The sequence below is a fragment of the Microtus pennsylvanicus genome, chromosome 2, assembly GCF_037038515.1.
Source record: "Microtus pennsylvanicus isolate mMicPen1 chromosome 2, mMicPen1.hap1, whole genome shotgun sequence".
NCBI classification, from domain to species: domain Eukaryota; kingdom Metazoa; phylum Chordata; class Mammalia; order Rodentia; family Cricetidae; genus Microtus; species Microtus pennsylvanicus.
The window spans coordinates 104,526,174-104,553,392 of record NC_134580.1 but is presented as its reverse complement, the minus strand read 5'-3'; the positions used below and the strand labels follow the sequence as shown (position 1 = coordinate 104,553,392).

Below are 27,219 nucleotides of genomic sequence, written 5' to 3'. Positions count from 1 at the left end.
CATTGCTGCCTTCTTGGAAGCAACTAGAAATGTGTAAGGATTAAGAGCTGTGGGTCTAGCACACAGTATGTGCGTATACACACACACACACACACACACACACACACACACACACACACACACACACACACGATTTCCATGGTGATGCATATGCCAGGATGAGATGTAGGGAGATGAGTGTTGATTAGCTGTCCATAGACCGCTGAAAGCAAGTGCAAGCTGTGCTCACATTGGACGGATAGCCGCACTGTCTGAACAGTTGAACTGAGAATGCACCCAGTGTTGCTGTTAGAATTGAAAAAGTATGACTTAAGATGTTCTTGCCTAAATTCTGATTTTCCAGTTTCGTCACCGGAGTGATAATCAAGTGAATAACCGGCAGTCGGAAGTGCTCATCAACAGCAAGTAAGAAACTCGTTCTGTGGGCTTTTAGTAAGAGCTCTGGGGGCTCCCAAACAGGTCTCAGGGACTGGTGGCTTTCTAGTTTAATAGTGCGTATTTCTGTCCTTCTATAATTTATTAGAAATTAATTCTTTGGGAGTTTATTTTATGGAATACAAACATATCTTTGATATTGTAGTACCAAGTAAATAGAGCTGACAGGATTTTATACTCCTCCCAAAGAGGAATTTAGGACACATTATCTACAGTAACATGAATTTTCCTCACATTTAATTTCATGTATTAATAATTAATTCATGTAATAAATACCATCTGTAGAAAAAGTATTGACATCAGTAGTTATTTCAAACATGAATATATACCCAAACAACAGTGAAAACTCTAGAAAATTGAGAGAAATATTTTATTTATTTATTAAACCAGTCTTTTCTCATTTTACATACCAATCCCAGTTCCCACTCTCTTCCCTCTCCCTATTTCCCCACCTCCACCCACTCCTCAGAGAGGGTAAGGCTTCCCATGGGGAGTCAACAAAGTTTGGCACATCACTTTGAGGCAGGACCAAGGCCCTCACCATTAGTGAGCAAGGTATCCCTCCAAAGAAAATGGACTCCAAAAAGCCAGTTTAAGCACTAGAAATAAATCCTGGTCCCATTGCCAGTTGCCCCACTGACTCCCTAAGCCACACAACTGTCACCCACATTTAGAGGGTCTAGTTTGGTCCTATGCAGGTTTCCCCATTGTCAGTCCAGAGGCAGTGAGCTTCCACAAGCTCAGGTCAGCTGTTTCTGTGGGTCTTGGTCTTGACCCCTTTGCTCATATTATTGCTCCTTCCTCTCAGGAGCTCAGCCCACTGCTTTGCTGTGGGTGTCTACATCAGCTTCTATCAGTGCTGGATGAAGGTTCCATGATGACAATTAAGGTAGTCATCAATCTGATTATAGGGGAAGGGTAGTTCAGACATTTTCTCCACCATTGCCTAGGATCTTAGCTGGGGTCATGCTTGTGGGATCCTGAGAATTTCCCTGGTGCCAGGTTTCTTGCTTGCCCCCTAATGGCTAAAGAGGGAAATCTTTAAGTTCCCTTCCATTGTTTCTTTTTATTTTACTCTTTTTTGAATGGACCACTTTTCATATCTTTTAAATTCTACTTTTCCTATTTATGTATTTATTTGTTTATTTTTGACACAGGGAGTCTCTGTGTATATCTGACTGTCCTGGAACTCATTCTGTAGACCAGGCTGACCTCGAACTCACAGAGATTTTCCTGCCTCTGCCTCCCTGAGTGCTGGGAATTGCTATAATGCCAATTATAGGTCTGTCACATGTAGCCTTTTTTTTTTAAATCCTGAACTGTCTTCTGCTTGCTCCTGGTTTCAGCAGAACTTGTTTCTTTTTTTTTCTTCCTTATTTGTTTATTTTTGAGACAGGTTTTCTCTGTGTAGCCCTGGCTGTTCTAGACCTCCCTCTTCAGACCAGGCTGTCCTTGCACTCACAAAGATCTGCCTGTTTCTGCCTCCCAAGTGCAGAAATTAAATGTGGTTTATTGTATTTACTGATGTGCTGTATTGACTGTATCTTGTATCCTTGGGGTGAAATCATCTTGCTTATGGAAAACAATCTTCTTAATGTTGAGTTCAGTTGGAAAGCATGTTGTTGAAGACCGTGTCTATCAGGGAGATTGGTTTATGGTTTTCTTTTTGTCTGGTTTTGGCATCAGAGGTATAATGGCATCCTAGGATGAGTTTGGTAGTGTTCCTTTCCTATTCTATATAAAAGTTTGAGAAGTGTTAGTATTAAATCTTCCTTAAAAGATTTGTAAAATTCAGCAGTAAAACCATCTACCCCATCTATGGTAACATTTTGGGAGCCCAATTTTGTGCAGGTCTTGTGCAGATGAAGACAGCTCACGGATGCAATGGTTGTGTCACCTCCAGAAGACATCTTTTTGCTGCACATCTCCCCTATCCCCTGGCTCTGACATTCCTTCTTTCCTCCACTTCTGTACTGCTTCCTGATAGGCTCTTACACTTTCTGATTGAGGACCTGCAGTAACAACAAACTCAGACATCATGAATTTAGCATGTCTGCTGATAATACACATTGAGTATGTCTCTGTGTATCTTCTAAATGGAAGACTGGGACTCTTGATCCCATGGGAGAATTGATACACCCTCCACTGAGTTACATCATCTTACTTTGATTGTAATGGAGACTTTCAGTTCATACAAGGGAGAAGACAGTCCGAGTACTTTTTACCTCCAGCTACCTAATTGTTTGTATATGGTCACACCATTGGGATCACATGTGATCACATTATGGTCCTATCATTGTAATCATATATATTCACATTATGGTCATACCATTGTGATCACATATGATCACATAGCCATACCATCATAATCACATATGTTTACATTATGTTCATACCATTGTGGATCACTTTATAGTCATACCATTGTGATCACATATGATCATATTATGGTCAGACCATTCTTATCGCATATGATTACATTATAGTTACACCATTCTGATTACATATGATCACATTATGATCATACCATTGTGATCATATAACCTGTATAAAGAGCTTGCAGATTTGTAAGGAAAACTTGAGAAGAATCATTTTGTTTTACAAAAACAATGTCAACGAGACGTATTTTCATGAACTTAACAATGAATTTGAAAGTAAAGTCATGGGAAGAGTTTGAAGAGCTGTTTGGATGCAGTGAAAATACAAATATGAAATTTATCTTGACCTCTTCTTGCTAATTCATAATAAAAGTATTTCAAAATAAGTTTCACCTTCAAAAAATTACTTGCATTTTTAGAAAGTCTTGTCTTGTTTATTTCTTGGGCAGTTTCTGTTTTTCAGCTTTGAGGACAGAAGGCGCTGCTTGCCAAAGGGCTGACTCCTGTGTGCAAGCCACAAAGTTGTTAGAGTTATTATAACAGTTTTCCATCATATCCAATGACTGTGCTGCATAGGTGGATTTTTAAGGGTTGAATTTCCAAAGGGCAACTGTTTCCCCAGGTGAGGACATCTTGCTATAACAGGGAGCAGTCGCCTGTTCAAAGCTCTGCACACGGAGCCTTCAGTAGCAGCCCTATTTTCTTCTCAGGTTTATATAGCAAAGAGAACTGTTAAAGCCCCTCAAAGAGCCATTCACACAATAGCCTTAGAGAGGGCGGAGGAGTTGACCGTAGCTTTTGTAGAGGAGGTTCATATCCCATACCCCTCAGCAAACATATGAGATTCCAACTTTCCCCCACCTTAGAAATGTCTTCTGGTCTTTTACTCTCCTCCCCCTTCCGTGTTGGGGTTCAGTGTGGCGGGCCCATTGTCTTTTCTCAGCATCTGGGGCTCATGTGTGACCTCGCTTTGTCACTAAGTCTGGCTTGAGTCTTTCTTGGCTCCAACTGGATCCCATTGCTGTCATAACGAGTGCCCTTATTATGGGCGACGATGGGAGTTAAACAAACAGCAGATCCCGTGTAAGCTTTGAAATTTGGCTCATTTTCTTCTTTACAAAAAGTGATAGATTGAGGTTCCGAATTCCCTTTGAAAACCCAAACTCAAAGACCTTAGGGATGTAAGAATATTAACTTTAGAAATATACTTTTGTTCGGTCTGAACTCAAGGCTGTCTACAGCAAAGCAATATCCTGATAGTATAAGATTGACTACTTACCCCCACCAGCATTTCCTCACTAAAACTGTCTATTATTGGATCATTCTGCCTTCAGTTCCCCGAGATACTCCTAATGGGTTCATTTTCTCCATGAATTTTAAATTAACATATGGCCAATATACTACGGATAGAAACTGTAGAAAATGAAGAATATAAATAAAATATAGACGTTTTCTTGGTCTTGCTTCCCAGACTCATGTGATTCATATTTCATGCATCTTTTGCACTTTTCTGTTTCCTTTGCCTTTGCTGTTTCTGTTTTTCTCCACTGTGCAATGTTCTCTTTGGATACAACTGCGATTATTCTATATTCTACTGCCCTTGTAGCCTATCTTCCTCCCACCATCAGAACCCATGGGTGTGGCCTTATTTGAAATATTTGCGGTATAATTAAGTTGTTGAGATAAGATGATGCTGGATCACGGTATGTCTTAGACTCAACCACAAGTCTCTTGGGATAGAGAGAGGAGCACAATGTGCCCATGAAGGCCTGTATTCAAGCTACCCAGCCCCACAGAAAGGAACTCAGGGGCCACCAGAAGCTATCAGGGAAAGCAGACCACCCCCTACACCTCCTCCAGCCTCTTGAGGGATTCTGTTTTTGCTGACACCTTGCTTTCAGATTTCAAGTTTCTGACATAGAGAGAATAACATTCTTCTCTTTTAGGCTACATATTCAGGGTGATTTGTTACTACAGCCCAGAGAGTGCCTATAGCAGGCTAGTGACTTCTAGATTAGATCTAAACACAGGAGAAGCTGGGTAATGTCCTGGCTGAGAAAATGACTGGCAGGTGCGACTGACCAGTTGGTAAAATAAGGAAACCCGGGGAGAGCCGTGGATGGGGGAACTGACTGTTGCTGGAGGAATGAAATGGACTCTAAGCAATGGAGGAAAAATGGTACAGCATGGCAGACAGTTAAAACTACCAGGCTGGCTTGGCTCTAGTCACCGGCATGGAGGGCAGAGATGGCCCATGGTGCCTGTACTACAGACCTTGCTCCCTTAGCAAGGCTTCCTAAACTGTAGGGCTGACAGTTCATACTCACCCTTGGTCTCATCTGGTGTCCTTGTTCCTTCCAGGCGTGTGTGTTCAGATTGGCTTCCCCTTCACACTACTAAATCTAAGGCTTCATTTTAAATCAAATGCTCTTCTGGCTGGCTGCCTGAGGATTCCCATGTGCAGCATTGAGACAGGCAGGGGGATGAGGCCCTTGCTTCTGGAGAGGGGGTCTGGAAACCATATGAACTGTAAATAGTTTTAGAATAGAAAAAATATTGTTTTCTGCCAAAAGGAAAGAACTGTGTCCCCCCCTTTCTAGACTTAGTTATTAAGTGTCTGTTGGAAATTACTGGCCCTGATTGCAGTCTGTTCACTGTCTCTATCAGCGTCAGTGGAGGGGTGTGGGCTCTGCAAACACTGGCTCAGCAGAACTATGGTCTGGAATCTGGGAGCCAGGACTTAAATTGCTAGGTGCCGGATTTCGGAGGGAAATTTGCTTTCTTCCACATAACACATCCTGCTGAAATTTTAACAAACAAGTAGTATAGAATATATTTAAACATATAGGAACAAGACAAATCAAAAATCACAAACAAGTAGTATAGAATATATTTAAACATATAGGAACAAGACAAATCAAAAATCACAAACAAGTAGTATAGAATATATTTAAACATATAGGAACAAGACAAATCAAAAATCACAAACAAGTAGTATAGAATATATTTAAACATATAGGAACAAGACAAATTAAAAATCGGAAAAGGGACATGTCCCCTTCTCCATATGCTGTGGGCACCAGGGTCTGTGCTACTTTTTGTCCAGATGGAGAACTCAGCAAGCATCTAATTTTCTTGGTTGGCCTTTCTGCTTTTACACTCGACCCTTCATTACAGAAGGGAATTTCGAAAGACTTATTTTCCCTTGGGCATTAATTCGTGCGGCTAAGGGATCGCCAATCTTCCTGCAGCCAGCCTGGCAGGGATGCCTGTTCCTACTGTGTTGGGGACTAACTGTTGCTTCTTCGTCTTCTTTCTTCGTCCTCTCTCTCTGTACCTGCAGTGTATCCCTTCTCGCATCCCGTGTTGTTGAGTTCATTTCCAGGGCATTTATGCCATCCTGCTATCTGACATTTATCCTCTTATCTGAACGAATGGATGCAGCTTTCCTACAGCATCACCATGACTTTGAGCATTAGCTTTTAAAAGTCTGGGTTAATCTGTTAAGTGTGGAGATCAGTCTTGCACACCTGATTTCTCGTTTTCCAGCATATTTATCTGTTTTTTTTTAATTTCTTTTTTTTCTGTGACTTGCCTATTTATACTCATTATTTAACATTGACCCTCATTTCTTTGTGTTCCGTGAGGGAATATATTTTAAATATTGTCTTCTAAAAACATTCCTCCTGTAGAAATCAATATTGTATTCTAGGGTGTTACCTAAAGGTTTTCATTGGCTTGAGTGGCACTTCTCCAAGCTGGATTGGGCATTGCTGGATCACCCACATTCCCCCCTATTTCCTTCTCACAAAATAGCGCAGATCAAATACATTCCTATTTTAAAGCTTCCCCACCCACTTCTGCCAGAGTGGCCTCTAGCGAGTCTCGTCTTTCTAGCACCCCCTCCTGCCACACCAGAACACTGGCCTTCTCAGAACTCCAACACATTCTTTCCTTCTAGCTCTTCCCATCAACTTTTGTGCTGCCATGGCAACCGTAAATGCCACCGTAGTGCGCAGCACTTCAGTCTAGAACTCAGTCCTCTTCAGCACTCTTCCTTGTCAGACTCTTAAGAACTGATTGATACCACAACCCCTTGCTTAGTTCAAGATTGGCTGATAGTAAGGTGTTCCTTATATGTTGAATTCGGAGAACACACTCACTTTTTCAGCTAGCAGGGTGCATTCAAGGTACAGATTATTCTGGAGAAACTGGAGACAGAAGAATGAAGGGCATGATCTATTAGAGATTCAGCCTGACTCTTTGAACATGTGAAATGTAAATCTGAAGTCTGTTCTTTATAAAAAAAATGAACAATGCTGTTCTTCTCCAACCTGGTGTGTTTTGTTTTGTAGCCATCCACAGCGCCCCTCGCTTCTTGCTTTTCTCTGTGTTCTCTCTCTTATACTGTCTTAGGTCTCACCAGTCAGAACAGTCATATGAAAGTGTTTCTTACATTTATTCTAGAGCTAACTGTGTAAATGCGTACACACGTGTGAATGACTATACATGCATCGTTACTCCGCTCAGCAAATATCTCCCAAACTCACAGCGTGGCAGGTGCACTCCTATAGAAGCAAATAGCCAGACAGCCTTAGCCTGCTTTCCAGGCTAAGACAGTCATGTGAATAAACAATGTGATTTCAGGTTCCCCATGTCCAAGTGAATGGCTCCACCCCAATGCATGTGTGGTCAGCACCAACTGGACTCAAGGGGTTAGTTATTGGGGTTGGATGCCACGGGTAGTGGCTGGAGGCAGGGAGTTAGTGGGGGTGGATATGATGGCCTCTTGACTGAGGTAAGATTTTGTTTCAGAGGGAGATAGTTATGGCAAGATCATGGGTAAAAGTCATAAGAAGTGTAAAAGCCCCAGATTGGAAATGAGCTGGGTAGTAATAAGGTCCCCATCAATGCTGGGGTACTGGATAAAGAAGAGTTCTGAGGGGCTAACAAAGGCCAGCTACTATTTTTATGTTTTAGACAGGGTCTCGTTCTATAGCCCAGGCTGTTATTGAACTCACTGTGCAGCCTAGGATAGCCTCAAACTTGTGGTTAGCCTCCTGCTTCAGAATTCCAAGTGGTGGGATTACAGGCATGAGCAACCGTGCTCAGTCAAGATACATTTCTTATGGGTAATTGTGAAGAATGCTAACTTCAGTTTTAGGTTACGTGTCCCTCGGTGCTGTAGTTACAGATGTTTGTAGGGCATACAGCTTGCTATGTGTGCATTGATATTCACTCAGTCCTCATGATTTGTGGCAAGTGCTTCTACCTGGAGCCCCTTTTCAGGCCCCACCTCTTCTAGAGGACGAAACACGTGAGAGAGCGAAGAAAAAGGCAGCAAGGCCTTTTAGCCCATAGTCTGCTGACTCTGTTGTTTCTGGACCTGTAGTGAAACCTAGAAAACTAAGACAGGAGTGGGTGCAGGAGGAGATCACTCCCCTCTTCTTTGCCAGGAAGCAAAACTGGGGTATGGGTCTGGATCCTAATTGCCTCCTCAAGATTCCCCCTCAGTGACCTACCTTATTTTTGTTAGACCCCGTGTACTAAAAGTTTCCTTGCCTGTCAGTAGCACCACAGGCTGTGACCAGCTCTTTAACGAATGGGTCTTTGGTGGGTGTTTCTAAACCACAGCAGAATGACTAGCAGGTAAAACAAAGTCACCTGAATCTATTGTTCTGGATATAAAGCAGAGAAAGTAGAGAAAAAAGAGCCATCAACCGTGATGAATAAAATAAAGTATTATTTATTTAGTTATGGCCGTAGAATCCCAACTGTCACGAGAGAGTCTCTGGATTGGTGGCAACAAATCCTGATAGGAGAAAACACAAACAGTTATCACGGCACCAACAGTGAGCCCAGATGGCTCCTTCAAGGACTCACAATAAAAATCAATTTGCTATCCTTATGACAAAGTGTCTAATAATAATCAAAATAACCACAGCACTTTAGATGCATGCATTACTTTACAGTTTAGAAATACTTTTAAGAATTTGTCTCATTTGAGGGTTACAAATGACATGGAAGATGACTGTTTAAGCGCCAGCTGGGTTTATGCAATCTAACAGATACTGTGAAAGGCTGTCAGGTGCCAGTTCACATGTCATGGATGTAATCTCCAGTTTCAGTCGAATCTTGAGCAAAGTCCCATGGTTGATTAGTGGTAAAGTGTATGCTTTGTGGTCCTGATGTGGGAGTGATTTCTTATTAATAAAGAAACTGCCTAGACCCATTTGATAGGCCAACCCTTAGGTAGGTGGAGTAAACAGAACGGAATGCTGGGAGAAAGAAGCTGAGTCAGGGAGTCGCCATGGTTCTCCCACTCCAGACAGACGTAGGTTAAGATCATTCCTGGTAAGCCAGCTCATGGGCTACACAGATTAATAGAAATGGGTTAGATCAATATGTAAAAGCTAGCCAATAAGAAACTGAAACTAATGGGTCAGGCAGTGTTTAAAAGAATACAGTTTCCGTGTAATTATTTCTGGTAAAGCTAGCTGGGTGGCGGGACATTTCAACATGGTCCTACAACATGTACTCTTTTTAGCATTTTACATGGTTTCTGTCATAAGTAGGAAGCCAGTATTTTATCCTTGGAGTACAAAATAAAAAAAAATTAACTCCAGCCTCTAATCCTCTCTAAACAGAGTTTTGTATTGTCAGGTATCAAAATTATCTGTTATTTTCAGAAGACAGAGTCCTTTAGTGGAATTTTCTAGTTTTTGTTTAAACGATCCTCTATGACTTGTCTATACATCGGGAACATGAACTTAAACGCTGTTTCTCCTCATAACAGAGGTGCCGAGGATACAAAACGGATGGCCCAATGGACAGATGTATTATCTGGTGCTCATGACCGGGGTGATTTATCCTGGTGCTGAGAGAAATGCGGATGATGTAATGGCTGAAGCCTCAGCGAGAGAGATATTTCACTTATGACCCTCAGTAAATCCTGATTGAAATCATGGTTCTGAGAAGACAAGTCTAGAGGGATGAGCATAATAGAGTCCAGGCAGATAGTTTTCTGATGAGCTCACTGTACATGGGGGAAAGCTTGGAATATCCTGAGGACTGAAAGTTAATACATCCTTTATTAGACGATCCCTCAGCTCTATCAATTTTCTCACTGTTCTACTGATGACAAAAGCATGGCCAACACTCTAATAGTGAGGTCATTTTTGCTCTTCATTGGGGTTAGAAGAGGATCCATGTGCTTCAAGTCTTAGAGGTCGAGGATGATTTATAGGTATCTATTTAAGAACCAGATTTATATTTTCCACTATTTCTAGATTATTGGATATATATATTTTATACCTAATGGCCCTTATAGCCCTGACATTAAGCATTGTGTATAGCTTCCAGCAATGATTCTGGCCATATTAGGGTGGTCTTGAATTCATTAACGAAAGATGACATCACATGTTGGTGGGTGGTCAGCTACTCAAGAATTTTACCCTCCGTTAGTCTGTTTCTGAGGAACTCAAGAAGATAAACATCACAATTTATTTTAAAGTGAATTAAAACATTTTTTGAGAAACTGTTTAGCACTAAATCTGACTGCAGATCTAATAAGGAACAAGGTTCATAATCTCTTGGGGTTACTTTTAGTTAGATTTTGTGTTAAGAAATCAGGGATGTTGCGTCCAGAAACATTTGGTTCTCAGAGTAGAGCAAACCATATCAAACCACTGAAAGGTGATTTTTTTTTATTGTTACTGCTGGCATGCCCCATTTCTACATTTTTAAGCAGGTCAGATATACTTAATATAGAAAGCAAAGTAAGGTGAGCAATAAATGTAGACTTATTAATGGTATGTATTTCATAGCTAAAGCTGGGTTCTAGTTGAAGCTTTGCCACTTATATGTAAAGAAAGCTTTCATGGGGCTGGAGAGATGGCCAAGAGGTTAAGAGCATTGACTACTTTTCTAGAGGACCCAAGTTGAATTCCCACATATACATGGTGGCTCACAACCATCTGAAACTCCAGTTCGAGGGGATCCAATACCCTTCTCATAGCAACAGAGTCAAACCAGAACAGCATGTTAAAATATATATGTAAACAATGATCACATGGCAGATAGTCCTAAGGATGCAGGAATGACATACACACCTTGGCAGTAACCAACAGGTATCTAGTTGGACTTAAGGCTCACTCAGCAAGAGGGAAATCATGCCTGGGACTGGAAACCTAGCCAAGCACCCAGCGCTAGTGAAGTCAGGAATCTTAGAGGAAAACCTACAACCACTGCTTTTACTAAACCATCACAACCCCTAACTACACTCTGAATATTTGTCTTTATTCCCACAAGTAAGTGTAGTTTTCACCCCTCATCAAGGAAACTGAACTGTGTAACAAATGGACACTGTTAGAGAAAACCACAACTAATTAAAATATGCAGTTGTGGAGCCCGGGGCCGATGCAATATCTGCAATATGACAATTCCACCTAAGGATCAGGGAACACTGAAGAAGGGGAGGGGAAGATTGTAAGAGCCAGAAGACCAGGGAATTTGCTGTGAGATGCGTCTTCTAAGAGTGCCAGAAGTTAGAGCGGCGAAGTCTCACCAATGTGACTCCCTAAGCAGGAGCTCAACAAGGATGACACCAACGGCCACACTAACAATGACATGGGACAGCTCACAAGCCTCAAGACTACATGAAGAACTACAGGCTACTAGGGAATGCTGAGACTGGGAGGAAGAGTCTTTCCTAGGAAAGAGTACACTAATTGGTGATCCAAACCAATGTTCTGAAAACATACATACAAGTAACATACAGACTGAGCATATCGTATTTAGGCACATATATGTATATACATATACATGTACATATATGCATGTAATGACAATGAGAAAAAGGATCATGAATTTTAAAGAGAGTGAGGAAGGAGGTATATATGAGGATTGGGAGAAGAGAAGGAAGGGGAAATGGTGTAATTATATTACAATCTCAAAAAAATAAAAGAAAATGTTAAAAAAAACTTGTATAAGAACACCCCTGTCTCAACACATGGATCTTGCCATGCACAAACAGGCTTCTGAACAGTCCTCTTTTAAATAACAATGGAACTTAGACCCATTTCACATCAGCATGTTTAGACCTAGCTTCTCTTGGTTACACTATTCTGCTGAATATGCATGTGATAGCACTTAATTCTGCTGAACATGTATGATATATGATGAAATAATTCTACCGTGGAATATTAGGAGTTTCTGCTGAGCTCTGTAAATAATGCTGCCCTGCTCATCTTTGTATGCCCATGTTTACATTCTCAGATCATCGGCTCTTTAAAGTGGGATGCCTACGTCAAAGTATGTGGGCGCCTGAATTTTAAATAGATTCTCCAAATAAAGATCCCCCCCCCCCAAAAAAAAAAGATCCCAACTTCTCTGAATCCCAGGGTCTTGTCAAATTCAAGTTGAAACAGGACCCAGCTCAAGGGCTGTCATGAGGATTAGTTGACACAACCATTCATAGTGTTGCTATGGGCAACAACTTTAAATGTAAGACGATTTGCATTCCAATTCCAGACTCATAGCAATAACGTTCAGGGTCCAACATCCCAAGTGTCACAAAGTGCGTGCTTGTGTGTAAAATAATTGGTTGTATCTGAAACTCAAGTGAGGGTAGAACGTGGAAGTGGGAGGTGTAGAATTTAGAAACGAAACTTAACATAGTCCTAGCTTCTTCTGAAAACAGACACTTTCCACAGAGACTGCAGAGCATCTCAGAAGCAATGCAGTTGCCATAAGCTATGCAAGGTGTCTGTCCAGTAGACAGTCCCCTGAGAAAGGGGGGAGTCCCCAGGAGAAATAAACAGCAATACTCTGTACCTTAGAGAGAAAGACAAGTGAGGTTCACAAGCCTTCTTCCGTTCTCACAGAGTCACCGGGCTAGAGACTACAGCCGAGCATGGCATTGAAAAAAAAAAGTGTTCTAATTTTGGCTAGAGACAAAAAATGCTACAGCTGAGAAATTTCCAGAACAACATGTACTTGGATCCATATTAAAGAACAATCCTTTGAGCTCTTGAGCCAAATGACCCAGCAGGGTTGATAGTGGGAGGCGCATTTCATAGTCGGATAAATATTTAAATCTATTCTCCAGTCTCTAAAGCAGGTCCGTTGGGCCAGTTCTGAAAAGCTGCCCAGCAGAATCCACCTGGCTTTCTAGGGACACCTATCCTGTCCCAACAGTCTTTGCTTCTAGGAAGGGATTTCTAAGAAGCAGTATGAGGACTATCGGTTGGAAAGCCAAGCAGTTTTGCATTTTAAGAAGTTTGTTTTGGAAGGCAGGAGCAATGGCGCAGTATCCAGCCACAGGTGGTCGGTTTCTTCCAGGCCTGTCTGGCTTTGGGCAACCCTGACTCACTTGTCCCCCAGGGCTTGATCCAATAAACACACTTGCTGGTCCTCCCAAACCCTTTGTAAACTTGAAGAGTAGGCACGGAACTCCATGGCATACACAAGCTTCAAAGAGAGTTTGCAGCTTGTTGACCCCTGTTCTGAGCCGCTAGTCTTAGGCTGGTAGAATGCCACCAAAGCCACCTTCCATAGCAGCACTGTGGCTACTGGGTAGGCTTTTTCAATCGGTCTTTCAGGCATTCTTTTGCCACCCATCTTTCTTGTCCTCTATATAATTTTCCTCTTATTTGCATTTTACCTATTGCCCTAGACTGCTCTCTTTTGCGCTATCGTCTCATTCATTTTGTCTCGCGGTAAGTGACTTCTGAGATAATGGTAGCGCTGTTTACTGTTTTTGTACTTGCTAGCGGAGAACTTGAAAAGAATGCAAGTAGTTGGATTTTCTGAGACACCACAGAGGTGGTATCAAGCTGGCATCATGGCTGGGTTCCACAGACCCTCAGCCAAGAGTTAGGCATTTTGAGCTTTGTCTAGGTACGTCACTACTTCGCCGGATATCCACGGACAAATTATGTAACCTCTGTGACACCCACATTGCTCACTGGTTGTGAATGCATCCCTGGAATTTCCCATTTTAGCAAAGGCTCGTCTGGTTCTTCTGCTCTATTAAGGCATATGGATATAACCTTTGGTTATACTTTTTAAGTCTTCTGCATTGCTGAACAAAATATTTCTGTTCTTTTCTCAGGTTGCAGAATGAAAAATGGATGAACGTTAAAGTTGGAGACATCATTAAATTAGAAAATAACCAATTTGTTGCTGTGAGTATTCACTATTGCGTGACTCGATCTCAGATCAGCATAATACACACTGAAGTATTTGCATTTGCAAATTTAGTAAATCTGTAATAATCTAGAGTCACCAAGGAAGGATTACCATTATGCAGTATAAATTCTCAATTATAAATATTTTAAAAGACACTGCTTTCAGTGAAAGGTGACTTGGATGATGCGGAGAATGCCATAGAGTAATGCGAATTCTCTCCCTGTTTGTTGCCTTAAGGAAACATACAAATACAGAAAAATTTAAATCAATATTTAAATTATTTATGTAAATAAGCGTTTTAAAAATGCTCCTAAGTACCCTAAATGGTTTGTTTTCATACACTTTGAATGCTATTTCTTTCTTTTTTTTTTAAATTTTTATTTATTTATTTATTTGTTATGTATACAATGTTCTGTCTGTGTGTATGCCTGAAGGCCAGAAGAGGGCACCAGACCTCATTACAGATGGCTGTGAGCCACCATGTGGTTGCTGGGAATTGAACTCAGGACCTTTGGAAGAGCAGGCAATGCTCTTAACCTCTGAGCCATTTCTTCAGCCCCTGAATACTATTTCTTAATACTGCAATTAGTGTTCTTAAATGACAACATTTTAGAAGACACTAAAGATAAAATTCATGTTAGGATTCTGAACTGATAAAAGGTGAGTTAGTGAGGATTTTGCACATCAAATGCATCATAATTTATATTTGCAAGCAATCACTTTTTGCAATTTCTTAAGTAAAAGTTCACTCACTAAAATGTAGACAAATAATTACAGTTAAAGTCAAATTTAAGGTGATAAAAATGGTACAGATCGGAAACTAAAAATTAAAATTATCATAGTATAAAATAAAATATCAAAATTATACTTTAGATCACTTATGAAAGTTTTTGAGTTGTGTGCAATTTTTCTGAACCAAGCTATATTGTTAAGGTTGTGATATTTTATGATGGAAAAATCTGGCCCTAAAATCTCTTTAAAAGAATAACCTGTTGAGAGTGCTGGACACGCCCTCTCAGAAGCAGCCTTCCACCTTTGCACCTGTCTGTGCCTGCAGGGTGCAGAGGAGCATGTGCAAACCCTGCAGAGCGCCCAGGATCATGCGCAAAGCCTGCGCAGAGTGCAGAGGAGCATGCGCAGAGTAGTTTCCGGTGGATTAGCCATTTGTGGACGAGTTGATACTTCAGGTGGCTTTTTACCTGGCAACCTTAAGGTTTTGGAAAATAGCTGGGAACCCAAACAAAAATAAGCAAGAGGTTGTCAGGGCAGCCAAAACAGAGGTCTCAAAGTCTCTGCCCCGTGGCTTGGACCCCCTCAAACATGGGATAGTCTGCCAGGTTCTCATTTGTAATTGATTTGCTTTGCTATCATGTGACTTAAATGCCATGTCTGGCTTATTTTCCACTCAGTAAAGATTGGGAATACAGCAGGAGGAGGTGACAGCTGCTAGAAGAGCATCCTCTGTAGTGGGGTTGAGGTAGAACATTAAAGGAACTGGCTGGGAGATAAGTCTCTGTTTACTGTTGCAGTGCCTCCCTTGAAATGGGTCCCGGGAGGCAAACGTAAGAATGTATTTTGAAGTCAATTGTTCTATATTCAAATGCCTGTGTATGACCCGTGGTTTCCACGCTGGGCACAGCAGATGTTAGGGAGAGAATGCTTACGATCCTCTCATTTCCCTGATGGAGGGATGGCACCAAACCCACACTCCCAATACCTTGCATCTCTTCATCTCTGCCTCTGGCAAAGTACAAACAAGAATCTTTGGTCCACAGTCCCAAAGCCCAGACTCTAACTGTGTTATCAGCAAGAAAGATAACATCTTTTAAAACTCTCTATTCTTCTCTGCTTAACTCTTTGGTTAAAAGAGAAGGAGACAACTGTAGTAGACCCTAAATTGGTCTTTTCTCGAGATCTGTGAATATCACTCCCCAGACAAGCACACCCGCTTTCCTGCAGGCCCTAACTCCAGGCAGCAGGGAGGAACACCAGTTGTCTCTGGTGATGATAGTGCTTTGTCTACAAAAGCTTTGCTTGCTTCCCAAACTACTCATAGGTGTGGAATAGCTACACACGGGCAAACCTTGAGTGAGATGACTTGGTTAAGAGGCGCTGAGTTATTTGGGGGAAATTGGGAGATGTTCTCCTTCTCAGGATTTTTGCTGAGTGTCCTGGAGAGACTGCCTTGGGACACTGTCAATCCCGTCCCTCCACCATTCTTGTCAATGATAACTGAGAACACCTCTAAGGGAGTTCTTAGGAGTGGGGAAGGGAAGAGGGAGCGGGCAAGGAGAGGAAGGCCGGAGATAGCACAGGCACTGGCAACAATAGAAGGTACAGGAAGAGGTAGGAAGGTTGGTATCCAGGAGACAGAGTAGGAACAGTGAGATAGGGAGGCTTAAGGGTAGGTTAAGCGTGTCTCAGTCTCTGGGAAGAAGGGTGACAGCTGGTTGAGGAACTTGGCCACCAGGTGGCGGTGGCACCTTGGTCGCATGTTCTGAGAGCTGACCCTTGTTTACCAGAAAAGTGTGCCTGAATATTGCAGCATTTTCTATACAGAGTTTTGAAGCAAAGTAGCACTAGGCACCAAAGGCATCTTTATTTGTGCATTGTAAATACATGATTACAATTAGGGCATTTTAGATTTTTTAAAAATTATTCTTTTATCCCTACGATGGAGAGTCACAGCCTCAAAGAGTGTTTGCTGTCCTGTCTTCTGCTGGAACATGTTGAAACTTAGATAAGTCACTCAGGGTCAAGATGGATCTGCCCCTCAGTTCAGATATTTCTTTTCTGGGGTCAGGATTAGGTAAACTTTGGTCCAAGAGTGGCTTACATTTGGACACAGTCTCTGTGTAAGTTTCTGTGGGACACACTGAGGGGTTCCTAAAGCAGTTTCTGCCTTGACGGCTTCTGTGGCAATTCCTCCAGTGCTGGGGAGGAATCGCCACGATGCAAATGCATTCGTTCCTCAAGGAACTGTCACAGAGCCTTCATTTAGACAAAGCTACACTCATTTTCCCTACCCTAATGTTAGTTGATAATTTTAATAACCTAGACAATTAAATGAGTAGATTGATTTTGAACTTAACACCTAAGACTTGGAGATAAAGGAATTACAATGATTTTCAAAATAAAAAAAGCTTGAGCTGTTAATCATTCAGACATAGGTAGAAAATCATTAGGCTAAAGTTTCGTAACAAGCTGCTGAAACTTAAGTCAGTCAGTTCTTTTTAGATGAATCCTTCAGAATTATATTTATTTTAAAATAAAAATTCAAATTCGAGGAAGAAAGTTCCCCAACTTGTCAGAATTCTAGTACCGAATGATGATTTCTTTTCTAAAGCAGAATGGACTGTGGAGATGCAAGCCGTGTGGCGTCTGAGTGGTCCTGTCCGCTGTTCCCAGGCCACTGTCTGTGCTCTTTGCACGGGCTCCACGTTTTCTCCCGTTTCCCGTGTTTTACGGTTGTCCTCATCTCTCCTATTTGTTTCCATGCCGCTCTCGTTTGCTTTTCTTTCTTTTCTCTGCTGTTCCTTCTGTTTCATCTGCCTCTCCTCACCTCCGTTGCTCTTTCCCTGCTTCGAATGGTTCATATGCCAACACATAAGGAGCGTTAATTAGCTTAGTTATTGAAAAGAGATTTCTGCTTCTCATTAGAAATGATTAAGTCCAGAAAATTAGAATTTACATATGACTTTCAAAAACATCAACGTAAATCACTAGTAATTTGCATGTCGCCTGGAGCCCTGCTCCTACCATGATGGTCCATGGGCATGACAGCAGGGGCAAAGGGATGGGAGAGCCTGCCTCCCTCCTCACAGTTGCCGAGGCTCCCTGGCTGCCCAGGGGTGATGCAGGAGGGAGAGGTTTCAACAACCCTGATTTTTCTTTATTTTCTTAAACTTATTTTTTAATTTCATTTTACATTTTATCCTCAGTTCTGCCTCCCACCCCTCTTCCCGCCCCCTCTTGCCTCCCTCTCAGTTCACCTCCTATCCACTCCTCCCAATGGGTAAGGGCTCCCATGGGAAGCCAACAAAGTCTGGCACATTAAGTTGGGGCAGAACCAAGCTCCTTCCCCCTGCATTAAGGCTGTGCAGGGCATCCTACCATAGAGAACGGGCTCCAATAAACTAGTTTATGCACTCGGGATAGATCTGGGTCCTACTGCCAGGTGCCTCACAGATAGTCCAAGCTTCACCACTGTCTCCCACATCTGCAGGGTCTAGTTGAGCCCCATGGAGACTCCACAGCTGTCAGTCTAGAGTTCCTGAGTTCCCACGAATTTGGCTCAGCTGTCTCTGTAGATTTCTCCCTCATGATCTTGAGATCTTGACCTCCCTTGCTCATATATTTCCTCCCCCCTTTCTTCAATTGGATTCCCGGAGCTTGGCCTGGTGTTTGAATGTGGATCTCTGCATCTGGTTCTGTCAGTTGCTGGATCAGTTGCTGGGTGAAGGCTCCATGATGATATTTGGGGTATTCACTAATCTGGCCTTACAGGGGAAGGCCAGTTCAGGCCCCCACTCCACTGTTGCTAGAAGTCTTAGCTGGGGTCATCCTTGTGGGTTCCTGGGAATTTCCCTAGCACCAGGTTTATCCCTAACCCAGTGTCTCCCTCTTTCATTACTTTCCCACTCTATCCCTCTCCCCTCTCATCTCCCCTCCCTTCCCCTATACTGTCCCCCTCCTTTCTCCCAGTTTACCCAGGAGCTCTCATCTAATTCCCCCTCCCTGGGCCATCCATGTGTCTCTCTTAGGGTCTTCCTTATTACTATCGTCTCTGAATCAGTGGATTGTAGTCTGGTTATCCTTTGCTTTAATCTAATATCCACTTATGAGTGAGTACATACCGTGTTTGTATTTCTGGGTCCGGGTTACCTCACTCAGGATGTTTTTTTTTTCTAGTTCCATCCATTTGCATGAAAATTTCAAGATGCCATTGTTCCCCCCCCACACCTCTGTGTAGTACCCCATTGTGTAAATATACCACATTTTCTTTATCCATTCTTCAATTGAGGGGCATCTAGATTGTTTTCAGTTTCTGGCTGTTATGAATAACGCTGCTATGAACATAGTTGAGCAAGTGTCCTTGTGGTATGAGTGTGCATCCTTTCAACAACCCTGATTCTTAAGGTTCTCTCTGTCATGGTTTCTCAACCAGGCCGACTTGCTGCTCCTGTCAAGTAGTGAGCCACATGGTCTCTGCTATGTTGAAACAGCTGAGCTCGATGGGTGAGTACTAAATCAGAGCAGCCGGTTGGCTGCCGTGTAACCTGAGTGTCTTCAGAAGAAAGACAAATCTTATTCTTTATTTTCTTGTGAAACAGAAAAGTCTAAATTGTAAAGTCCCTTGTTATTTATTTACTTGGCAGTCATTTTGAAACAGTTTTTCTCTTGAATTTATTTGGGAAACACTGACTTTTCCCTTTAGCACAAACACTATGCTAAACATGTGAACATGAATGAGCTTACCCTTGGACTATTCAGCAAGGTTCCTTTTTGGGGTTTTGTTTGTTTTAATTTAATTTTCTAAGGAAGTGAGAGGGTAGGAATCAAGGTTCCTGAGAAGAAAGACTGAGATGGCTTTGAAAGGCCAGCGACACACAGAGAGAAGAGAGATGAATATAATGCAGTTTTGATGCTGGCTTCGAGAGTCCAGCTACAGAGCACTTAGCGGTCAGTTTCAGAGGTTTCCATTGTCCGGCTTATACCATTGGCTGCTCACTTTGTATAGGATAGGAACCATCTCTCGGTATGTGCACGACTCAGATGTTACGGAATCCCAATGGAGGTCTTGTATGAGACCTACTGCAGAACTTGAAGCCAAGGGCCAGACGGCCAGATAGCTTGCTCAAGCTGATAAAGAGTGGTAGTAAGACTCGACCAGACAGCAGGAGGCACACTTTGTTAGGCAGTGCCTGTCAGGTTGTTGCAATGTTGAGATACCGGAGCAGTTCAGCCTGTGTAACCCAGAGGACAGGTTCAGGCACAGCTAACGCAGTGCTAAGAGGAACATGGCCAGCACTGAAGCCATTCATGTACCAAGGGAGAATGAGCCTCCAATCAACTGTCCACTCCTTCTCAAGAATCTAGAAAACAGCAAAATAAACCCCAAGTCAAAAGTAAACCCCCCAAAAAACTCATACGAAACAGGACAAAATGAAACAACGGGACCGGATTGGTTCTCTGAAAATATCAGTTCATCCACAAACCTCAAGAAAGGCTGACAAAGAGCAAGGAAAGATGGGACAGCCTAGCAACATCATTAACAAATGGTAAATGGACAAAGCCTCCTGAAAATGGCAACTGGACTATGAAGACATACTACAAACAGCTGTATACACGTCCATTTGACAACTTAAAGGAAGTGACCAGTCCTCAAAAGCACAGACTATGCATTCACTATGGAATGGAAAACTCGACTAGCCTTATAACTCATAAAGAAATTGAATTCAAATGTAAGGAATAAAACTATAAGAAATTTAGGCAAAAACATAGGAGAAAGACATTGAGATCTGGGCTAGTTCAAAAATTGTTAAATTCGACAAAGAAGAGTTACAGAGAGTGGAGACTTAGCTCAGTGCTAGAGCACTCCCCTAAGAAGCACAAGACCCTGGGCTGGTTTCTTCAGCGGCTGAGTGGGTGGATATAGAGAGCAACACACACACACGAGAGAGAGAGAGAGAGAGAGAGAGAGAGAGAGAGAGAGAGAGAGAGAGAGAAGGGGGGAGCGTCTCCTGAATTACCTTGCATATATACAAATGCTTTAAGACTAAAAATGTAAGCAACATTAGTTAGAGAATAGGCAAATGGCATTGGTAGACACTTAGGCAAAGCATCTACCCAAGCACACGAAAAGGTACTCAACATCTTTAGTGACGTAAAAGTTAATGCCACAATGCTGTTACTCAGGTCCATAGGAATGCCTAATGCTAGGACCGTGACAGCTCCACATCTGGCAACGGTTTGGAGAAGCACAATCCCCCTCACATTACTTGAGGGCGTGTAAACTGCGATGCTCATTTTGGAAAAATAATTTGTCAGTTTCTTAAAAGCGAAACATAAAATTACCGCATAACTCAGCAAATTCAAACTGAACTTTTATTCAGAATTAAAAGTCTTACATTTACATAAACTCTATAGTGAATACTTAGGGCACATGCATTCCTTATACCAGGAAGGAGACAACGTGGATCTCTTTCACGTGAATGGCCGAGTAAACTGGGGTGCGGTGGTCTACTACTCAATAACACAAAGGAAGGGGGCTGGAGAGATGGCTCAGAGGGTAAGAGCACTGGCTGCTCTTCCAGAGGTCCTGAGTTCAATTCCCAGCAACCACATGGTGGCTCACAGCCATTTGTAATGAGACCTGGTGCGTTCCTTGCCAGCAGTACATTGTATGCTTAATAAATAAATAAATCTTTAAAAAAAAACCACAAAGGAACAACTTATTAATAGATACAATGACGGGGCTGATGGGGCTGATTCTTCAGAGAAAGTTGCCAGGCAAAACCAGCTAGTCCTAAAGGTCACGTGGCTTCCTGGGAAACAGATCAGTGTTTGCTGAATTCCAGGGAAGCTGGTGTGTCACCCCCTTTCACACCAGACAGGAGTGATGGTCATATGGTCCCCGCTGGCCACTAGCAGCAGAGTCTGCTGTCTGTCTACTAGATAGGCGGTCCTGTTGAGGAGAGCAGTTCGCTGGGATCTGCCCAGGGTGTTGGTCGTGCCATCCGACACCTAAGAGTTTTCTCCATTAAAATTTCAGCTACTCTAGAAGTAGCCGTGACTGTCTTTTGCAAACAAAGCTCCACAGACAGCAGATACTGGAGTGACGTTGGCCTCCCTTTGGCAACAGTATTCCTAGTTCCAGTGTGTTTTATAGCTTATATAGGATGTGTGAGTAGGTTCAGACAAGGCCGTTTTTCTTCTGTGTTCTTTTGAACACAAATGCAAAGCAGATCTCCGTGTTGTTACACAGGTGTGCTGTGGGTGGAAATCCTAGACACACACCTGCTATGATGATGTGATGTGGGGTGTGTGTGACATTCAAAGCCAGGCTCTGTGGAACCCGTCATTTACATTTAGTGTGCTGGCCCCTACACAGTTATTTTAGTAAGAAGTTGTTGGATTGTTCTGTGTAATGGTGTATTATTTGTGTTTTAATAAATAAGTCTTGCCCAAAGAACAGAGACAAAACTAAAGTCACTAGAGGTCAGGGAATGATGGCACAAAATCCAGGATTTTGGAGCTAGAGGCAGATCTATGATGATCTCTGTGAATTCAAGACTACCCTGGGCTACACAAGATCAGTGCAGGAACAAATGTAGGGTTTTTGGGTCCTGCACTTTTAATCCCAGTACTAGGGAGCCATGCCTTTATTCCAGCACTAGAAGGAACATAAAACAGGAGGAGAGAGAGGCTTAGGTGCTTAGTCTGTGGTCACCCAGCCTTGGTAGAGGTAAGACTTCTCTGGTAGCTTGACTGCCTTGTTTTTCTGGTTTTCAGGTTGAACCCCAGGTTCTGTCTCTGGGTTTTTTATTATTAATGCTACAGTTAATGTCCAAAGATTCATGTCATGTCTTTTATTTAACAGGGAAACAAATCTGAAAGTCCGTCAAGCACTGCCTGTCACCTCAGAACTGGGAGCAGATATTAGCAGCCTCGCAAAGTTTGATGGTAAGTGCTTTAAATGCACAAACTAGCTACAAGCCAGAAGGAAGTGCAGTAGCAAATTATTTGAGATTCCATTTTCATTTCTCTTTCTCCTCCTCCTCCTTCTCCTCTTTCTTCCTTATTAGTTGGAGGACATAAATTCTGCGGCATTAATGGCTGTCATTCCATGCGCTCATGCTAAAGGCAAGCATGGCTTTGTAAGTCACCACCTAGTTCATCCTCCTGTCTTCTTTTGTGGATCTCATGCCCTTCTGCCCATGGTGCCCTTCTTTTGCTGGCCCTTTGCTTCCTGGAACAGACTTCCTTGTGCAGACTTGCTGAGGGTGAACAGGTTGGCATTTTAGTTCCAGCTCTAGGTCTGGCTTTTCATCCAATGGCTCTGTAACAAAACCAGGGCATTGATGATGACTCACGAAGATAGGTCTTCTGCCACCCAGCCTTCTCTAGTTTGCATAATGGCATACCGTTTAGAAACCCATAGACGTTCAACGAGAATCTCCAAGTTACAGTCAGCCATCAGGTGCCTTAAATTTTTGACCATGTTCTCAGCATCATCTTCATCATTGCCCTCGCTGTCACGGTCATCATCATCATTTCATTCAACCCAGACCCGCTTCCTCAGCAGGTCCTTGCTTCTCCATGTTTCTGCCTGTATCTTGTGCTAACATTATTTTCTTAAGAACCACAGAAGCCTCTAGAGACCAGCCACCCTAGATAGCTGCATGTTATGGTTCCAGGACCACAAAGGAATTCCTTTAAAAGTAAAGAGAAAGAGACACTAATTGTAGCATTTTCCCATCACGCTAGGGAGTCTGAGGCTTTCCTGTCACCCCTCAGTTGTCTTTAACATTCCTCACTTGCAAGTTTGGTTTTGGAGATCACTATTCCCACATAGGTTGCTTTGATTTATTGAAGAGTCTTACGAACTTAAGTCTACTCTTCCGAAATGTTTTCTTTGGAGTTTATTGAGAGATAATGAAGATAAAGGGTCTTGGCAATGCCCCTTGAGTTAAAGGCCAGGCAAGTTTATAATATGAATCCTCTCCAACACACATTTCAGAATATATATGGTTTGTGCTTGGCATCTGCTTGTAAATTCTGCCTAGATTATGTTAATATTTTAATCTCTCTTAAATGACTGTTGCTATAATAAATGTTTATAGAAAAATATTCTTCCAAATTAAGGTTTAATTTAGAGGAGTAGCTAGGAAACTTTGAATAGCCCAAGAAATATTTTGATTAGATTAAAACAAATTACAAATTTTCTAACCAAGTAATTTTTTTCAATGAATTGTTACTGTTATGTGAATCCAAGAAAAGTAAATTGTATTCACGAATCAAAATACTTCTTAAAATACTTGTTTGACTATTTATGGAGCCCTAGGAGGGCTAAATATAATCTGCCATTATTCACTTCTTCCCTGGCAAAGCTGCACCTTTCTATGCCTGCCAGTCTACAGTGAGGCATAAATCTAAGAGCTTTAGTTTTCTTAACCACCAGAAAGCATAAAATGGTTGTTTGAACTATTTCCTTCCACTACATAGATTTTGATTCAGGTAGCCTAGACTACAATGCCATTGCAAGCACCCCTGAGATCTCAGTGGTGTGAACACAGTAAAAGTCATTTCCTGCTCATGTCCATTCTGATGTGGGTGGGGCAGATGAGCCCATTTTGTAGCCATGGAACTTGGACAAAGGGTAAAGGTGAGGTATGGGAGACACTGTACGTTTTATCTACATTTTTGTCTTATATTTCATGAGCCCAGGTGCTATTGTAAGGAATGTTAGGCAGTAACAAATGTGGCTATTTGTTGAGGGGTGCCTGACGTGTGGCTATTTGTTGAGGGGTGCCTGACGTGTGGCTATTTGTTGAGAGGTTCCTGACGTGTGGCTATTTGTTGAGAGGTGCCTGACGTGTGGCTATTTGTTGAGAGGTGCCCGACGTGTGGCTATTTGTTGAGGGGTGCCTGACGTGTGGCTATTTGTTGAGGGGTGCCTGACGTGTGGCTATTTGTTGAGGTGTGCCTGACGTGTGGCTATTTGTTGAGAGGTTCCTGACGTGTGGCTATTTGTTGAGAGGTGCCTGACGTGTGGCTATTTGTTGAGAGGTGCCTGACGTGACCACCTTGACTACCATTCCTGCCACATAACCCTGGCATCTTAGGATTTTCCCAGAATGGCATTTCCCCCAGGTGAGAGGCCACACCTCTATAGCCCTGTGGGGCTTCAATCTCCAGTGTTGCAGGACCCACATGGAGCTCCTGTCTCCTCAGGTCAGAGGCCATACCCCCTCCCTCCATTGGCATCCTAACCCTGCTATCTCAGGATTTGTGCAGAGTTCCTGTCAACTACAATCCCTGCTGTCTCTTGTCCCCTAACCCTACTATCTTCAGGCCTAGCCCCTCCACCCAGGCACCCCCCTCTGCTAACTCGAGCAAATGCCTGCTGATGAAGTCAGAAGTCACAGTGTAACTTAGCCTAGCTAGGATCACCTCAGTTCCCTCACATTCAAATCAGGACCGAGTAACCCCAATTGAACTTAAAACTTCAACTAACTGATCCAGAACCAGCCAAACCCCAGTAACAGCAAGCAGAGAGTCAAACATCCGCTCAACGTAGGTGCATCTGAAACCCATGCCAAAGGCTACAGCTAATGAAAGGTGTGTAAGCCAATATAAAAACCCAAGATTAGACTGGGGAGATTGCTCAATGGGTAGAGTGCTTGCTGCACAAACACTGCTGGGGGTTAGAGCCCTAGAACTGACATAAAATCCAGATGGGAGTGGTGGCCCACTGTAATCCCAGCATGCGAGAGGCCAAGACAAGACATTCTGGGAGCAAGTTGGCTAGACAGAGCAACTGAAATGATGAGCTCTGGGTTTAGCAAGGGCCTCTGCCTCAATAGTATACAAGTTGGAGCAATCTCCGACCTTCACATTCATACATAAACATGCATCTGCACACATATGAGCACACCTGCACACACACACACACACACACACACACACACACACACACACACACACACACAGAGTCCCAAATAGAAGCTGTTTAGACAAAACTCCAGAAAAATAATTGAAAAAACATATGTTCAAAAAATTCACAAAGGGCATGGATTAAACTCTCGTGGGAATTTAAAGAAAACTCTTATAAAGTACTGAATGAATTCCAAAAGCATACACACAAATACGTGCTGAATTTAGGAAGTCAGTTCAGGATATGAGATAAAATTCAAGGAAGAAATAGAATTTCTGGAAAAGAAAAACAAAATGAAATTAAGCTGGAAATGAAGGATTCTACAAGGGAAAGAGAGAATGTAGGGCAAGTCTTGCTAGGGTATATGGAGGGCAGAAGAACAGCAGGGCCTGAGGGACAGAAGAACTGGATTATCCAAACAGAGAGAATGGATTCTTAGCCAGGGAGCACCCAGAAGTTTCCCAAATGACACAGACCATTGCCGTCACTCTTGGTTGCCAACCAGAATGAGACAGTAAAACCCTCGTGCTGAAGACGCCTCATAGATTTGTTTATAGAACATAGAAAAATGCTAGAAGTGAGCAGGAAGCTTCCTCCCTCTGACTCATGTTCCTAGTGCCAGAAGGTGCGAGAAGGTGCTGGAAGGTGTTATGTAGCATGTCGGGGGAAAAAAAATCATCAGTGATCTTACCCAGCTTTAGATTATGTGTGCAACAACACTTACCTGCCCAGAAACACATGCCAGCTGGTATGAGGGTATTCTGGGGTTACCAATCACTTTTTGGCTGTTTTGAGATCTGCTCTATATGAAGGAATCCAAAGTGGATGCTGTAAACCCTGCTAAGTTAGGGAGGTCACTGACTCTGGAGTGCACCTGATGCTGAAGCCTTAGTAAGACATGTAGTTAATCTGCCTTGTGAATATTTGCTTAAGCCCATAGACTCTTGCAACTCTCGGCCTCTTCTTGCAGCAGGTGATTGCCAAAACTGGCACTCAGCTGACCAAAGTGCTGAGGATAAGTGCTATTGAGTGCCCAGCCCCAAATAGGGCACCTGTGTCACTACCTTCAAGTCCCAACAGCACTGCAGAAGAGAAGGAGGAGAGACTGGGAGAGTCAGAGACTGGGGAGCCGTGCTGTGAAACACTTTCTTCTAGAAATGACCTGGCGTTGCAAGCACAAACAGACTCCCACAGGCACACAGAAAAAGAAAACAGCAGTGTGGAGGGGGCTAACCAGGAAGAGGGGGTCAGGAGGAGCTGAGGAATAAGAGAGGGCAATGGGGTGTGAGTATAATCACAGTTCCTTGCATACAGGTGTACAATGGCCAAAAGTCAAACATGAATATAAAAGAGAAACCAATACATTCCAGGGCGTCTTCTGGTGACCAGAAAGACTTCCCCATATATTATGGAAATCAAAACCAAACGTTCCATCCTTTAGCTTCCATTAAGGATGTTACCTACTTTTGATAATGTTCTGACTAGTTTTGGAGAGTTGAAACAGACAATACCCACATATGAGGCAGGTTCTTGCTTATACATGCATATGCACATACA

General features: G+C 42.6%; 1 protein-coding gene across 1 annotated transcript in view; it reads left to right on the top strand.

Annotated features, from left to right (window-relative positions):
• The window catches only part of Atp8b4 (ATPase phospholipid transporting 8B4 (putative)), a 158,206-nt gene that overhangs the window by 34,877 nt on the left and 96,110 nt on the right, over nt 1-27,219 (top strand). The window contains exons 6-9 of the mRNA XM_075962061.1: nt 344-405; nt 13,927-13,999; nt 19,171-19,241; nt 22,606-22,688. Of these exons, the coding sequence (XP_075818176.1) occupies nt 344-405; nt 13,927-13,999; nt 19,171-19,241; nt 22,606-22,688 (289 nt within the window). The remainder of the gene's footprint in view (nt 1-343; nt 406-13,926; nt 14,000-19,170; nt 19,242-22,605; nt 22,689-27,219) is intronic.